General features: G+C 44.7%; 1 protein-coding gene across 5 annotated transcripts in view; it reads left to right on the top strand.

Moving 5' to 3' along the window:
• LOC135367267 (calcitonin gene-related peptide type 1 receptor-like) overlaps nt 1-18,369 on the top strand; it is a 59,464-nt gene that overhangs the window by 24,481 nt on the left and 16,614 nt on the right. For 2 of the 5 annotated variants that reach the window (XM_064600453.1, XM_064600449.1), the window contains exons 2-3: nt 15,822-15,932; nt 18,142-18,256. In XM_064600453.1, coding sequence (XP_064456523.1) covers nt 18,212-18,256 — 45 coding nt within the window. In that variant the 5' untranslated portion in view covers nt 15,822-15,932; nt 18,142-18,211. Of the gene's footprint in view, nt 1-5,927; nt 6,154-6,568; nt 6,687-7,951; nt 8,041-15,821; nt 15,933-18,141; nt 18,257-18,369 lie in introns of those variants that run through there. The other 3 variants (XM_064600450.1, XM_064600452.1, XM_064600451.1) reach the window with 3 other exon arrangements.

The raw sequence follows: 18,369 nt of genomic DNA, 5'->3' as shown, positions 1-18,369 counted from the left end.
CTTCTCACAATATACCCTTATGCAAACTTAGCAGACGACGCTTTTCGTCAAACGTATCTTCCGCGAGCCTCAGCATGTGTTATTTCCGGACGAGAGATCTTTGATGCGGAATGGGCCCTGCGGTTTCTTGGACTTTTCAAAGCGTGCGTCGGGATCCTCGGATATTCCGTGCCCTTCTCTAAGTTAAACAAATCGTTCTTCCAACTCTGCGCGACGGTTTCAGGGTCTTAACGTCGCACAATAACTTATGGTTCTGAGCGGCGACAGAGTTGTGGGTCCGCGGACCGTGCTTCCTCACGTCCACCTTCGTTTCGTCGTCGCCAAGGTTCTACCCGGGTACGTGGCACCTATCATATATATTCACATCCGTGAACGTAGTATTCCTAAAGATACGTGAAGCAGATGTGGATAGCTACAGACGGGGCGGCTTTTATATGGCTAAAGATGGCTAACAAAGGAAAAGAAAGAAAAACGACTATCGATTACGCCTTGCGATTCCTCCCAAGAGATTTCTCGTAATAGTTGTTAGCAGCATTAGAAAATAGTACGACAGTTCATTCCCAGCTCGAGTTCATAAGCAGGTTGTCTTTTTGGCGTGGTGTCTTACGGTACGGGTTATTCGCAAGCAGCACCATTGTAGAGTACAGTTTTCTTACCACGGGCACCACATTTCCAACTGCCTAGCAACTCGCACATCTTGCAAAGGTTGAAATGTTTCGCGCCTTTCTTTTGTGACGTCACAGGTATATTGCGTTGATTGCGTTGAACATGAAAACACATGTTGGGGACCACGACCCCATTACACAAATCCCTAGACCACGGCGAAATCCTAAGATCCCGTACAACCACAGCTCCGTTCTTCTCCAATATCCCTAATCAATATCCTGTTCCTTCTTCTCTCCCTACGGAACCCTAATTTCCCGCCATACACCATACATTCCTCGTCTCATGCAACGTTTTCCTCCCAATTCTTCCACAACTCTTCCGCCGGCGAATTTCACTTGCCTATATATCGATGTGCACCAAATTCCACTCTTGCTGCATCAATAGAGGATGACCTCGACTCTTGAGTGGCCGCGAAAACATGCAGCTTTGCCGCTTATCAGCAGCCCAGGATACGAACCTCTGAAACCGATATTATGTGGTCCGCTGTGTGGTTCAGCTTTTATAGGCTCCCTATCGGGACTCGGACCTGTGATAAATTAAAATAAGTCTTGCGAAGGCATTCGAGAACTCGTATTTCTGTGTAGTCATCGTTTTAGAGAGGATGAAGAGAGAGTTAGGAGAGAAGGAAGAGAGGAATAGGGGAGAGATAAGAAGGGGTGTTAGTGAACGCGTTGTTGTTCTGAAAACGGGAAGCGGGCAAAGTTCGAGATATTGAGTAAGGGTTAGTGAGGCGAAAGAGGAAATTGAGGATATCGGCTACGTGCTGGGGGCCTGCTCAGTTGACGTCTTTCACCGTTCGCTGGTTGTTTGTTGTCGGCTTTTATTTCCTGCGTTGAAGCGGGATAGATTTCTCTGAGTGTGATTGGAGATTGGCCCGGTGAAATGAGAAAGATGAAATCTAAGATGAAGAGGCCGTGATCTCGATCCTGCCGTACGTGGGGCTACTCTCTCAAAGCACATAACGTTTCTGTAGCATTTTGTGAGGTAGCGTTCCACTCCTAGGGTGGAAAACCTCCCCACTCCATCGTCAAAATACAATTGTTGTTGTTGTTGTAGATGTCGCAAGAAGGCCCTTAGATGAATGAGGACAGATGAATGAGGATGTGAGATGTGAGTTGAATGAGGACAGTTGAAGAAGAGGCATCAGCAGCAGGCCGTTAGAGACTAACGTAAGGAAGTAACATAGCGGAGGGTTTCTTCCACTGTCATTCTTTAATCTTGATATTTGCGTTACGTATTCGCGGCTGAAGAAGATTTAACAAGATGCAGACGAGTTATTACGGGTAAATGAGTAGAACGTTTGAATATCTGCCTACTATTTGACGCTCAAGAAAACTTTTTTATTTATCATTTGCGCAGTTTACGAAGGTCACAAATTTTAACCTGCGAGAACAGCAGGATGAACATAACGCCATTATCGGGGATGACGTGGTGGTGGTGGTGGTGGTGGTGGTGAATGGGCTCGCCGTTGTCGGCCTCACATAGGTGAGGCAACGTCACGACTGACGCCCTGGGTGGGAATGTGCGTCCTGTGCCGACTTCTAAGGGAACTGTGCCGACATATGTCTGAAAACGCCCGAGGAAAACCCAGGAAAAAACCACAGACAATACCGCCGGCACCGGGATTCGAACCCGGGTACCTCCCAGTCTCAAACGTGAGATGACCAGCACGTTCACCACACGCTAATGACAAGGCGTAGAGTATGAACGGAGTAATGGAATCACAATGACACCAATACGCGCTTTCTAACGGTGTCTTCCCTGCACTACAGCGCCGCCGTGCAAAGGAGCACGCTTTACAGATTGCTATGCTCTTGTTTGCGAAGTGGGCACTAATCCCACCGTATTTAAAAATCGGGGATGCGCGAGAACTGAATCGTGCTGATTTTTTTTCTTTGTTTTATTTGTCCCGTGCATGTGTGCTTATTATTCGAAGTGGTGTTCTCTCTTTGAGCCACGTGTTCGTGTTCGGATTCACATTCACCGACCTTTTCGGAAGAGTCAGCTTGCGCTATACTTTACCATTCTCATCCCCTGTAATGCCACAAAGGGCGAATGTTACATAAAAACGTGATGTGGTATGTAAGTCCGACAGCCGCAACTACCGCGAGGTCCTCGTGAACGCTGAAATATTTACTTCCAGCCACTCCATTCTTCGTGCTTGAATTGTTCACAAGCGGTACAGTCCCCAAGATTAATTCCGCCGTTATCTGACGAATGGCTTTCGGTTTCGTGTTTCCGACGTATTGAGGCTTAAGTGTTGCGTTTGTTAACTCAGTCTCGGCTCGTTACTCTCCAACGTTGTTTTGTCGGTACTTAGCAACATCTATTTTGCTTTATATTTATTTATTTATTGTTCATACGTTAGGGGCAGAAAGGCAATGTCTCGGTTACGCCGCGAGGCTGCGAGCAGTGTACAGCCATGTACACACAGAGGGAGAGAATGGGAAGTGACGAGTGGGAAAGAAGGGTTTATTGCACGGCCAGGGATAAAAAAAAACCACGGAAAACCAGAGACGGCACAGCCGATGGTAGGTTTCGAACCCGCCACCTCACGATCATTCTCTAGTCTCTGAAGTGAGCACACGGATGTTCCATTCAGGGCCGTTCCCCAGATAGCAATTTTCTCGGACGAATATATGTTGAAAGAATAACAAGATCGAGCATCTCGCACATGTTTTCTCATTTTTCAGTATATTGTGTTAGCGCGAAGGATAAAGGGGCCAAAGCCATGCATTATAAGCAGTCCGGAGGGAAGATTGCGGTGTAACGTGCTGGGAGGAAAAAACTATTTTCTTGGTCTACGCGTAGATGGGCAGGGAATTTAAAAGTGGTTTTCAAAAGGCATTTGGAAAACACGTTATTGTAGCTCGAGGTTTTCAGCAGCGGTGTCAAGACTGTACTGCGCAGTTGCATTGGAGTGATGGCGTATGTTGAACACCTCTTCCTGCGTACGTATCCATGGAAACGAGCCACTTTCTGCCGCACTGATAGTCACTCATAGCCGCAGGCTTCTTTTGCGTTCGAAATCGTTTGCAGACGACAGCGTCAGCGCGACAGATGACAGCAGACGACAAGTTGTCGTGCGATTTTTGACTCTTTTGCGTTACGCGAGTTAAATTTTTGATTAAAATTATAATTGTTCGATATTGAAACTTTTCGGCGCTCACGGTGGGACGGCAAAAAGCAAATTTTCTACAGAAAACAGGGTGTGCTGAGAATTCCGCGCACGTTAAACATCGCTCAGGTGGGCAAAATTAACACACTGCGGGTCCTGGTTGTCTCGCGACGTGTAATTATGTATTTTAGAAATGTGTTTTGTATGTATTATGTACAAATGTATGTATTACGTAGATTACACATAACTTTTAGAAGAAATCGCTCGACGGCGTGATCAATTTTTTCCTAATAGTTCTACAAGGTACTCAGTCAGCGCTTAATCGTGCACTCAATCAACCCCTCCCAATACCCTATCGCCAAGAAAATAGTGATAAATTTTACGGTTGTGGAACAGAACGATATCCAACGCCGCTTGTGCTCCTAATTTCATCCATTTATGTGCCCGACCATTACGCGTTTATCGGCAGATTTGCTGCGCCAAAACGGCTACATAGAATGCATTTATCTTTCCTGGTGTCCTCGCAAGATGGCTCTAGGGTTGCTATCAAGAATGGCAGGACGCAATGGCCTCAGTAAATCACGATCCGTTGCGAAAGTGGAAGTCGGAAGCACCACCTGGCATGATCCGCATTTCCTTTTTTCTGTCTCCTTTGCCATATTTGTTCCTTGAGAAACTAATGCTTGTATATGGAGTGACAAAAAAGAAGAAAAAAAAAGTACATCATTGAAAGAAAAATGGTCAAAACGGAGGTTCTGAAACTGATACATTTATTTTCAGGTAGTCGCTCATGATCTCAGTTGTCTCGCGACGTAAACACCCAATTATTAAAAAATTATTATTATTTTCAGCTAGACCAACAATACCCATGGTTGAACAATACCCATGGTGGAACAATACCCATGGTAGAACAATTCCCATGGTAGGACAATACCCATGTTGCTTCGCTTTTAAAGCTCGAAAGTAGTGTAGCCATAGCCTAACACAGCCAGTGCTAACACAGAAGCACAAATTTTGCGATGTCCAGGATGTAGTCATTCGCAATTCGATTCTACGGATGTGACGTCACGTATTACCTGGTCACGTGTGTTCTGGTACACTGACGCATAGATGTACGATATCATCTATGTTGCATATATCAAGAATCATCCCAATGCAACTCTTGAGCAGTTGAACTTTCCAATGCAACTCTTCAGAAAAGCCACTCATTCGGAGAGTATATCGCAGCGGAGCCACTTGTTCACAATGCGTGAAGAATGGCTAGGTTTACTCAACAGCGCTTCCCAGACAGGCTCTATCTTAGACGAATTCTGCCTTGGCAGGATATATTGCGATGACAGAGCCGGGGTAAGTCGCGTTGTCTATTGCTCCTTGTCTGGGCTTTTGATGGATGGGTCTGTGTATTGTGGTCTATTTCGCATATCGGGGGAAACAGCGGACCTTGCCTGTTGCTGTTTGTACTTCACCTTTTCTCCTTATTTCTCAAAAAATATTTGCGTAATATTTATTTACATATAGTAGCCATTCGGAGAGGATAGCATCGGTCAAGGCCTGGTCTGACCTGATGGTAAACGCTTGACAAGACGTATATATATATCACTTTGTCTGCGTATTCCTTCGTACAATCATTATGCATTTATTGTGTCTTATTTTTCTTTCGCAAGTCTTCATTTTATCTACGTTCTGTGCGAACTCTACGAAGGCTAACTGGCGAACAGAACACGTTCTATCTTCTACCATGACTTTGTATACTTTGCTCTAAACGTATTTGTAAGGCAGAGGAAAAGGCCTTCAACAAGCTACGGCAGCGCTGATAATAGTCGTTCGTTCACTTACTTTCGCCACAGCTAGATGGCAGTGAAATTGGCAGGCAAATAGCAAATCTTACGTAACACCTCTCAAAAGCGCCGCTGCCACAGTTGCCAACACATATCCGCAAAGACGGGCGTCTTCGCCCACGACCTGATCCCTGTGCTTCATATCCGTGGGTGATCCATGAGCTGTCGTCTGCGAACGATTTTCCCTAACTACTTGTCTAGGCTTGACTCGACTACATTGGGCGTCGTCTGTCTGCGCTCCGATACAGAGCTATTATCGGTTAAGTACGGTTTAAGTGAGTCCCCGGAGTGCTCTCAAAGCTGTATCAGTGGCAGGAAGTCTCTGTAGCAGACCCTTGATACAGTGTTGCCAGGCAGATCGGAAAGTACACCGTGATAAATTGTTGTCGAACGTCTGGGCAGTGTAATCTGCAGAAGGCTTAACTACAGTGTTGCCAAATCATGATGGATGAAGGCTTTTCTCTCCTGGTCCAGTTATGACGTTATCAATAGCGTGGTGCTCTTGATAATTCCACCTAGCTGCGCACAAAGGTGTCGTATTGTTGTTTTCTTTTATCGTATCTCTATGAAAGTAGCACTTTTACTAATTTGGCTACGTAATGGTATTGTGTGGTTTTCTTTTAAGGCCACACAAAGTGTACTTTGTTCGATGCGCTCTTCAACTTTCCAATTTACTCTTCATCAACAAATATCTCGAAAGTGAGCTAAGTACTCTTACTCAGTTAATTAATTAGGCACCATAAAAAAGAGTGGTTTAATTCGCGTTAGAGCTCCCCGGCTTTCTTAAATATCTTTGTGCATGTCATTTGGAACACCCTGCATCTTCACCACCCAGGGGTGGTTGGCATAATCAATTTAAGTGCTGCGAAAGTAACTGGATCCGCTTTGTTGCGATCACCATATCCAAATTCCAATTCCCAATTGCCAATGAAGGTAATTTACGCAGGGAAGAAAATAAAGGTTGGTTCTTGTGGCGTATCTCTCATGGGGGACTGGAGGTGCTCGAGTTTCGTGATAAGGGTCCAGCGACAAACGAGATATCTACTATGTTACTGAAGTGCAAGGTAAACCAACGTGTATCTTCTTATTATCTTCATGCTTGATGGTTCGCGTTGTCGCATTTGAACTCGCACGTATGAAAGCCACGGAACAGAGTTGCTAGATTTTAAAAGTATCCGAGTGTCATAAAGGCTTTCGCTGACGTTCGTGGGGTGTTTGTCAAGTGCGCTTCACTGCGCTACTCCGGTGCTCTGCAGGTGGTGCTTTTCAGACACTCTTAATCTTCATGGCATGCAGCGGAAAGTTAAGGCAACAGTTGACATCCGAAAAGCTGATGGTGTTGACGGAATACAAACAATGAAGCCTTATTCTTTATTACACACAAGGTTTCATTTCAGGCGACCACACTCTAAATCTTTTCACACCTTTAAAGGTGCAATAACGTGCGTGGCGCACGCCTTTTTAGGTGTAATTTTGGTAACATCATAATGGAGCACGGTTTCGCACAAATTTTCTTTACTCGAGTGTTGTCTGTCCTCCAAAAATTCCGTCTTGCAACATCTCAACATTGTTCAACAGTATTGTAGACACTTGCGCGTGCTCGATTATCGATAGCGATGCATAAATGCATTAGCTCGTACCTACGACATCCAAGACATAATGAAAGCAAGATTTGCACTGACACTTGATCTTTAGTAATGCTTTCCAAATTTTTTAAAAATATCATCCTGGCGATGCAATGTTAGGCAACCAGATTGAATGTGCATAGCGCACACCTTTAAAGGCGTGAAAAAGTTTACAGTGCACATTTCTTCGGGCGTAAAAGACTTTTTACTAAAAGTCTTTTACACCCGAATAAATGTACTCTCCTACATGAAAGCTTGCGTGTAATAAAGAATAAGGCTTCACTGTTTGTATTCCGTCTTCATTGCACGGCTAACAGCTACAGAAAAGAAATCCATTGCCTTACATGGCATCCTTCTTGCTTTGTACGAGTAGAACGCAGCGGATGCGCTTTTTCTCATTCTTTTCGTAACGATACTAATGTTTCCTTCTGCGACATTGCAAGTACGCTTTTTTTTTGCATTGATCCCGGTTCGATCGTCGTCGGTATCGCATGAAATGAGTCTAATAGCCAATAACAAGAGGAACATATGGCGCACCGTTCTACCCCTACCGCGACTGTCGAGACGGAATAGTTTCTCGCTTATGGTTGAACGCGTTAAGAAATGAATCCCGCTGCACGCCTGTGACTGGCCAAGGGAAGAGAGAGAGAGAGAGAAATGATGTATGTCTTTACATGCGGTGTCCCTTGTATGCCGTGTTCCAGCGACGGGGAAAAAAGCGGACTACACGGTCAAAGACGAGGGCTGGCTCCACAAATCATGTCTCGGAACTGCTGCTGTTGCTGTGAAAGCTGTGAGTCGATGAGTGGTGGCCGCGTCTGCGAAAATTTTACTTTTGTTTGTTTATTATTCAGTGAGAAATATTAATCGTGTACGTTTTAGTACATGTCTTGTGACGGTTGTTAAACATCTACCGGGCTGTTTAATTTATGTATCGTAGATTTCAGGTGATATTGTATTGTATTATATTATATTATAATATTATATGTATAGTACGAGATGAAAAGTCGGACGGACACGAAATGATATAAATGCAAAATAAACGAGACGTGGACAACAGAAGTAGGAGTATTAAGTAAAAAAAGATGTATTATGAATTAAACTAGTCAATTAAAAAGCGCTAAGGGAAATTTACGTTGCGGCGGAGGCTCCGCCTTCGTCAGGTCAAAAGTATTAAGCGGCCTCATAGGGCTTCCAAAAGTGACGTGACGTCACTTGTGACTTTTGGAAGCCCTATGATGCCACCTAATACCCCTAATAATAGCACTATGAGGCCACTTAATGTGCGCGCGCGCGCATTACACACACACAAACACACACACACACACTTTATTGTAGAGTGACATTTGGCACGAAATTCGTACCTAAAGTGTAAACGCTAAAGATATCTCGGAAGGTGACCTTCTGTGAACATTTCAGCCTCTGAAGCATTAGCACTACGTTGATACCGAAAAGAAATTCCGCGCTCCTCTAACGCGTCCCCTGCAGTAACTCCGCTTTGTAAAGCTGCCAGCCTCGCATTACATCGAAACACTCATAAGTACAAAAACATTGTACGAAGTACAAAGAAATATCAACGCTGAAAAAAATAAATAAATAAAAGTGTACAAAAAGAGACAAAGTTATCTTTAGCAGTACACCTAATACATAATGCCGGTAAACTCACTTCGTAGCAATTCAACTTCACCGAAAAGAAACCAACACCGAAAGACAGCAAAACAAAAAAGTACTTCCCGAAAGCTCCAGCTTTGTTTTCGCACCACGTTTTCTATCCACCCGTTCCCACGAGCGCGATGTACGTGTAGTAAAGTAGCCCGTCTATCTCGGATCTATTTGCAGCTGCTCGCTTATTGTACTTTCTCCTTTTCCGTAAACCTAACTAATGGAACGTCGGGCTATATATTCCCCGAGGGTCTCCAATAAAAGGTGTTCTCGAACTAACGGGAAAGCCGTAATCACGTCAGATACTTTTGTGAGGAAAAAAAAAAGAAAATGAAAAAGACGGGATAAACCGCAAAGTGAAGTCTCTTTGCTGTTATGGGCATTTATTTGATAGTAAGTCGCCCTAAAAGGCCGTGAGTGTTAGCAGACGGGAAGCGAAGCCGTCAGCAAAGGATGGAGGAAGTTCTTGGAGGCGTAAAATGCTGATGTTGCACGAAGGTTACGGGAGCGGAAAAAAGTAAGTTGATAATTTGATAATTGGCGGTTTCACGTCGCGATACCACTATGATCGTGGGCGATGTGCCGGGTCACGGATGTGACGAGTCAATTTTGTCCACCTGACGGTTGTTAAAGGGTAGTACTGTAAGTACTGTGTAGTAAGGGTGCTGTAAAGCAGCAGTGGTGCAATCTAAGAAAATATATCTATTCGATAGCCTGAGCCCTCAGTACTTTTACATCGCAGTTTGCGACCCAACAGCTCGTCACAGTTTTCTAGAAAATTAAAATTGAAATTTACGGTCAACAGTGTGTTGAAGTCGCCACCAAGCAACAACTGCATACTGCTTCTCACGTACGGCGGCAAAACTACATTGTATGCGCATAACACTGTGTCTAAGCAAAAGTAGTCGGCTTCGTGTCGGCTATGTAGTCATTGTCAGCTGCAAGCCAGTTGGGAACATATAGAACAGTGTTGCTTGACAAATTGGGGACTATTTCCCACAAGACGTAACCCCCGAGCCATTTTACCGCAATTTTACTGGCAAAATAAAAATATTTAGAGGTTGAGTTGAGTTGATAAAAAAAAAGGAGAAATAGGCACTCATTACGAAAGCCGGCTACTCCAGATCACTTAGAACAGAAAAAAGAAAAAGAAAGAAAGAAAGCCTAACTACAATAAGAATATTTAGAGGTCTCTGTCACATGAACAACTTGTTGTACTGGGTTTACAAGCGACGAGGCTGTTAAACCTGCGGCACTGCTGCTACGGTATACCTAGTCTCAGCCGTACGAACCAGTTTATCCTTTATTTCCTAATTATTTTCTTTTTATTTCTTTTATTCTTCTTTTATTTCTCTTTCTGTTTTCTTTGCGGAACAGCAAGACGACGTCCCGTTTGGCTCACCTTTCCTCCCTTTTTTTTTCTTTGTTCCAATATTATGCGGTATACAATACACAACAATATGTACAACATATATGTACAACACACAATGCAACAATATGTGTATTTCAAATAAATTATATATCCCCCCCTGTCCAACGCCTTTGGGATGCTAAAGAAGTGGTGGAATGAATACCGTAATGGAAATCACCCGCAAACCTTGCTCGAAAGCAGAATAAGGGAAAGGAGTAAACGTCACTTGCTCGGATTGAGAATGAAGCCTGAAATCATCTCTGATTGCCCGCGTTGATAATGCTCAGGATCTATTTTAACCGTCATCGAATGTCCGACAATAGCCATTTCTATTATTCGGAATGTCCCACGACATTGTAAAAACGCTATCTCATCTTTGGTTGTACTTCGAGTCGCAATGCCTATGTGGTCTTGTGAAAGGTAGACTAAGGACGAATAAGGGCGCTCTGCTAATTCGTAAACTCAAGTTCGTTACTAATAAAAATCTGTGCCTGGACAAATAGAAAACGCAGCACGGCACAACAGACTCAAACTGCGTGTTTATTGGATGTAAACGTGCAATTCCATTTTTTTTTTTTCGACGAGCTCTATAAGTACGATGATTTGCTGGATGGAATTTTCAGCATGAAGTGTACGCTAATATACTCTCGAACTCATCTTCTCAAAAATCGAGCCAACGACTACCGTATTGTATTCGCGCTGTTTTCGCGTACGGATACGCACGTTGGTTAAAGCGTAATAGATCTTCAGGCAGTCGATATTGTTGCAGATCTGTCCTCTACTAAAGACTCGCTTTCACAATGACGACTTTCACAATGACGGCTTTCTCAATCATAAGCTCTTAAATCCTTCCGCGTCTTTCGAATCCTTAAACCCTTAATTCAGATTCTCGTGCGTAGTCCTCTTGAATAGGGTAACAGGCTTAGGTCTGCCGCAGGGTGCCGATCCGCTGTGTGGACAAACACAGGAAAAGTTGAAGAATGGTAGTCGTCGAAGACACCAGATGGCGGCCGGAATCGAACCGCGCGCCTCTCGAGTGCCTGTCGAGTGTTTCCATCTTGTTCAACCGGAAAGGTGTATTAAAGTGTACGAAAGTAACTTGTATCTGTATCTGTTAAGGATAATTGATAGTTCCTGGCTTGACGTCATGAGACAGCTGCGGTTATGTGCTACGTCACTGTTCACCGCGTTCCACCTCGCAACATTGGGGGCATAGGGGTATTCGGACCTGAGGCACTGACATCACCAGCATTCCGACATCAGCATGTCGCATTCCGACAGTATCCGCACTCCATGAAAGAGGTGTATTCGGAACCGCGCGGATTTTAGGGACTTTTAGTACGTCGTAAGCACCCTACGGGATCGGGATCGGGATTGGGATCGGGATCCTTTGCCCCGTCTTGCACCCCAACTAGTGGGCTGTCACTGCCGCTCTTCTCGGTTTTCTCAGAGTCTAAGGACTCGTGAACTGCATGTGACGTTGTTCTAGTGTCTATTTTCTTCTTTCTTTCTTTTCTTCCTTCCTTTTCCTTCTTGTCCTTTTAAGTTTTTTTCTTTTTCTTTTGTGGAATAGCAAGCCGGCTCTTTCCCCTGCTAACTTTTTCTTTATTTTTTTCTTAATAAACGTATAGCCCCGGTATGATAAATAAAGCTGTCAAACAAATCAAAGATAAGCAATGTGATGTCATAAGCCCTGGAGGGGCGGGCGCCCTGGGGATGACGATTTCACCCTCGTTTCCCTTTCCCAATGGTACGATTTCTAAGGGTTTGAACCCAGAAACTTCCCTCTGGCTACGCCACTGCATTGATTATATATCCACACACCGTCAACGTTCCCTTCGTAGGAGGGGATCTACATGACGAAAATGTCACGTGATAAACCCTTTTACTTACGAGCAGGACTTCCAGCTAACTGCACAGCAACGCAACGAATGGCACCTACGCCACGCTATAGAATGCTTATTGCGGAATGCGAGACGGCGCACTCCGCGGAGGCGTGCGGTTTCGTCCGCATTTTATCCGAGCGCTTCCAAACCGTTCGATTTGAATCCGCACAACCAATTGGTGGTAGCTAAGGTCGTGGGGTCGAATCCTACCATCGGCTGTGCTCCAACACTTTCCGAGACGCTCTGCAAATTTATTTGTAAAATGCTCGTGTAATGTTTGCAGAAATATTATTTAAGACACTAGATACAGATTTCGACAGGCGTTTCAAAGTGGTTCCTTTATTTCTTGCACTGCAGTGCCTACGATCCTTATTGTAAAGAAGGGAGGACAAAGCGCCTCAAATACCTATAAGATTACCTATACCTATGCCTAATCAAATACCTATACCTATTTGTATGTAATTCTGCTTTCTATGTTGTTCCAGCCTCAGAACATCAGTTCTTTCATGACCTATAAGATGTTCGATATACGCCGGCGCCACTCCATTTGCAGGGTAGTTATGATGGCTTTATGGTCTGAGAAATGTTTGCTGATGATGTTGATGTGGCGAATGCTCGGTCCGCGGTTTTCATGAAGTCCATGTAGGTGCCGTTGCGCTTTGTCGTATGGATGACGTCGTATTCCAGCACGAATCCCATTTGCTCGTATAGTCTTGTTCCGTGAATGTGGTCGCATTGGAATGGGTGCGTGTAGTTTATAGTCGCCGAGTACTATCAATAGTGAGTTTTTGCATATCGTACGCTATCGCTGTCGCTTTTGCGTTCGTAAGGGCTTGCGTTTGGCGTTGGTGGCTTCTGCGCACGCGCAAAACATAGCCTTGCGCATTGCGTAGAACCATGCCCAAAGGCGACAGCGTACTAATATATTAAAACTCGCTAAAATCGCACTGCAATGCACCGCAAATGCGTAACGCATGAAGCGATTCTATCTATGCTATGCGAGCAGCTGTCGCTCTCTCTCTCTCTCTACGCTTCCTCTCGCCAGCTCCGCACGGAGCTGCCGCTCTCTCTCGCCGCTTGCCCTTTCCGCAGCTGCGCCTGCGCTTGTCCCTCTCCGCTTTCCTCCTCTCTGGCTCGGGTATAGGCGAGGGTGTTTTGTGCCACAGACACGGTGCATGAAACGCAAAACCAGGATGTTGCGCGGTACCTGCGCGCGTCTGCGGTAACCGCACCCATCGCAAGCCCCCAACCTATACCGTTGGAGACAGCGAAATATCACGTGACCACAAAGTGCTACGGCATAATATGACCGAAACTGAAGTTGAGTCACCATGCACCGGTGAACACAGGCATATCTACTCGGTCACGACGCTGTGAGCAGAATTTCCTTGAAGTCCTTCTAGTGAACACTAATGAAGCAACTTGACCCGATGTCTGAAGCTGAAAAGAAGAGAAGACAGAGAGTCGAGTTTCGTTTCTTTTTTTTTGTTCTACTCTGGAAGCTCTTTTTTTTCTCTGACTACTTCCGCTCATTAAAGCGGACGTCCGGTTTGCGGCAAGATATATCGGAAGGTAACGTATTTCGAAGGGGCCTTAAATTGGTTGTCTTATTGTTTTTCGCCGAATCCCTTATCGACAGGCAGGGGATGGGATTTCTCTCTGCTGATACGTGGCAAAGTAAAATAGGTAATATAGAGAAAGGTTAATTAAATAATCGTTCGAAAGGTCGATGTGATCCAGAGAAGAATATAAGGAATAATAGAAAAGAAACATGTCGTTTTCAAGACCAATGCAGTACACATTACGTACATACACGCATATACATGCACATACACACGCCACGAACATAATGCGCGTATTTTTTATCGGTGGCGCGCATTCGCTCACGGAAAACTGCGTTTATTCAATACTTTTACGAGCTCTCGGGCTGTGGTTCCTAAAAATGAAGCTAGACTACGACCAAAGGGCCGTGCTACGACACCGATACAGCCTGGTACAGCTCCGATACAAAATGAAATCAATAAAAAAAAAACAGAATCGTAACCGTAAAGCTACAGCCTCAATCCGGAATGCATGCAAACCCAACGAAGCGTGCGTAGTATTCTCCGACACACTTAAACAATCCTAAACAAGCAAAATCACTCATGAAAAACTTTCAAGGGCGCTGATCTCACAAAATTTCGCCCCTTTTCGTTTTACGGTCCCTCTGATCTTTCCCCTTTAAAGAGATACTTTGCGTCTTAGCTTTGTTTATCTCAGCGATGCTCTATCTTCGCCCCCGCGGTCTTGGGCAATAAAGTGTCTATAAAGACACCCTGTATCTTTTTCCTCACAGGAAGAGGAAAGTGCTTCGATTGTGTCCTTCCGACTCGAAATGACCGGAAATGATCGGACACCCGACGGCTAGCTTGCTTTTCGTGCGATTGAGTAGGGCTTAGTATACGTATGAGGCAACTTGCAACGTGTTAGGGGATCTAAACATGGAGCAAGAAGCCGTGCTTGGTGTGCTGCAGCGCAGCATTGGTATTGATTACCTCTGTAATATTGCTGACTTTTTGAAAGGGTGTTAGCGGGACACCCACGTCGTAAACTGTTTACGATTTCGAAATTGATGGGAACACAATAAAGTGAGATAAGGATTGTGATACACCTCTGTGGCGTTGCAACTTTGGCGTCCTTCGCCTTTCAGAGAGGCGGCGGTAAACTATGGGGTTTATTCAGATGACGTCTCTCGCAGGGGAGCGCCACAGTCGCCATTTGCCGCGATGGCTCTCACCTTCCTGACGTTCATCCGCATTCATCCGGATTTCATTTACAGCTCAGTTACTCCATTTGTACCGTGTCTACTTGTACAATATCCCTGTAATTTTCATACTTTCAACAACAATTACTTTATAAATAGTATGTGGCAGCGAACGAAAACCGAAACCGAAACCAAATTGCGCCAGACCTACATCATGGCGACGATTTCGCATTTTCCAAGCCAGCAGCTCCTAAAGGGCTGACATCAGTGAATAACCTCTATCAATTCTGTGATCTAAGTAAGTGGTGATTTAGCCGTATGTCTATTCAATTACGCATCTGCTACTCAATCCAACCCATTCCAACCTAATCTGTTTTGCTGTCCTGGCTACTTCTGCTGGCTAACAGCTAGTGGAATTACGTGTTACTATTCTCGCTTGCGAAGAACTCGCGAACATGCGAATCGATAAGCCATGACACATAAACAATAAAGTAGATACGTAGTTGCTCATATCATTTTTTCGTGTGACATGTTCATGTTGTAGGTAGGAGTAAATGGAATGAAAAAGGCGAATGAAAAGGGATATGAAACCGGACTTCTCCGAGTTGTTGCATAACGCTACAACTGACAATTCAAATTCTCAAACGCAATTATCGAACATAACAAACGTGCCCCGCGATGCTATACTTAACGCAGTAGGACCGCAATTGCTGGCGGCCTCTTTTCAGAGATTTGTTACCGGTGTAAATGGTTATATATTTAAGTCCTATTTGCAACTCAGGTACCAGTGACTGATTTTCAGTGTTGCTTGCCTTTCTCCCTCACTTAATCTCGCATTCTCTGTGATCAAGTTTTTTCTTTGTCATTCATAGCTGCATGAAAGCAGAGATGAAGCGTCACAGAATGACGGACTCACGAAGGTCAAGACAGACTTGCTGGCATGTTTCGCCTCCTCTACAGACGTGCCTCTGAGAGATTGCTTGGTAAGTTACGTGTAACGGTAACGTTTTTTACGCCATATTTCTGCAAAAACCACGAGGTGCGTGCCTATATGTCCCTGGGAACGTGCAACACTACCTAGAGTAAACCAAGTCGCTTAAACGACGTGTTTTCGGTGGCCGTATAGCTATGAGGACGAGCCGCATGAGCAGCCACTGGTAGCCAGAAAAGTAGCCAGAAATTGTCTGCGACTGCCTGTTGAAGCAACCGAGAGACTGCTCACCCTTAACGTAATGAAGACGACAGAGAGTTACCCTCAGATTTAGTCAACCGTTTCTCGTTTGCTGTCTCTCTCTCTAGCTCTCGAAAAGTACGAAAAACGCTTCAGCATTTATAAATTCAACAGTAAATATATGACTGACAAAAAAAGAAGAAAGAAAGAAGAGACAAGCAAGAGCGGTAAAGCACACGGACAGAAGAGAGAGACACAAACACACTGGACTGGCAATTAACAGAATTGAAATAAGCAACAAAATACTGTTAGTAGTCCATCGTGCCCCTCTGTCTCTCTCTTCTTGTCCGTGTTTTTCACCGCTAGGGATTTTTTTAGTCGTAGTCCAACAGGCCCAACTTAGGGCTCTTCTAAGTTAATATATCTTGCGTTAACAACATTGTTCGTACTCGACGCTTTCGCCAGCACTTGCAACATTAAAATCTAATCGGTAAAAACGCTGGCACCCTGGTTTCATCATCGTCAGTTCATTCGGAGAACTTCAGCTTCTGATGAGCGTCCCATGCACATACAACATCCAAAGCATCAATTCCTTCGGCGTCTAGTCCTTCTCTAAATGCAGCCAGTAGTTTGAGCGCCGCTCATATAAAAATCAGGTGGAATGGAACGATTTCGGAGTCTTTGAGCTTGCGTCGTTACTATTCGACCGACGTCCTCACCACAAATCACGCCTCACCGGATGCTCGCTTGGTGAACCCTTTGGGTCTAGAATTCGTAATGTGGAGCCCAGGCGCAGTGCTTGAGAGCGCTGGTTCTTTAATATCTTGCACTTTCTTTGCTCGTCTTAAAGTAAAATACACAGAAGGCGGTAGAGGAGCCCTTTACGCGCTGTCCGTGATGCCTCTGGAATTTTAGGATAGCGACGAATCGAATGGAAACGACGAATGAAAGCTTCGAGACAGGTGGAGCGCTTTCATTGATGGAATGTTGTTAAATCGGGTGTATACCTCGAAATCAAGTGATCGAAATGTCACCTGACTATAGTCGCGTGCGGGAAACTGCCAACGGTGGACTTACAGACTAACCTGGACATAAAAATGCAAACACCGAACTTGGATTAACCTAATAATAAACTAACCAACGTGCTGTTCCGGCGTGTCCGCCCTGCTAAGCCTAACGGGCGCTAGCACGTGGCTTTCGTTCGCGAAGACGCGTTGGACAGACATCGAAAACCAATGAGTTTCAGTGGTTAAGTAGCGATGTCATGTTTTTAAACACGGCATATAATCTCATGAAGCAATCGAGTATATTCTCCTTGCTTTTCCTTGTTCCGAGAACATGCATTTCGAGATCGGGAATTTCCCAACGGATTTGCACTGCAAGGCATCTAAGAAGTGGCTAGGCCTCACTCCGACTTCGATTTCGCGCTTCGAGTAATGAAGGTGTCGTCGAGAGACCTTCTCGCGCTCATTACCAATGGTATGGCGTTCTGTGTAGTAGTCTGCATTTGCATCGTCGCTACACAGACGATGCAAATCCGCTACGTCCGCAATACGTCCGCTGGATGTCCTCAGAATATCCCTCGGACGTACGAATCCGTTAGGACGTTATTCGTACATCCAGAGGATATTCGATGTTGTTAGGGTATCGTCGGCTGCTAAAACCAGCATTGTGCAACAACATCAAGGTCTTCAATAACAGTTCTTAAAACGATTTCATAGTGAACTGTAGCACCTGCGTCCTCAGAATAGCATGTGCTTTCATAACAGCAGAACCCGGACACTAGAAACATAGAAAATAGACCACACAGAGACATAATCCTACTTGCCACCTCGTTTACTTTGCATGTGCATGTGCATCTTTACATAGCGGCCACCTGGTGCCGTAGTTCCTATAATTTGAATCATTTTGGTGGACGACTACAGTTGCGTGGTTGCCATACAATTTTTGGACTCTTATGAAGCTTTACTGTCACTCCGCATTTTCTTTTTTCCGTTGAATTTAATTTGTTCGCATTTCAGAAGTAACAATGCCTGAGCGAAAGCCAAGACGAAGCCCGACAGTGTGAAGTGCGACTGGCTTGGAAGAGGCATGCTTTGGTGTCACGTTTCGACTGCACTGTGTTTCATCGGCCTTGTAAGTTTAACGATTTTCGTTTTAGCATACATGAATACTAATACCACGTACTTCCATATTCAGCAAAGAGTAGAGGAAATTGTTGATAGATATGACAAGACTGTCGAATGGAC

This window comes from Ornithodoros turicata, chromosome 8 (genome assembly GCF_037126465.1).
Source record: "Ornithodoros turicata isolate Travis chromosome 8, ASM3712646v1, whole genome shotgun sequence".
Taxonomy (NCBI): domain Eukaryota; kingdom Metazoa; phylum Arthropoda; class Arachnida; order Ixodida; family Argasidae; genus Ornithodoros; species Ornithodoros turicata.
The sequence above is the reverse complement of the archived record's forward strand: the minus strand, read 5'-3'. Positions and strand labels throughout refer to the sequence as shown.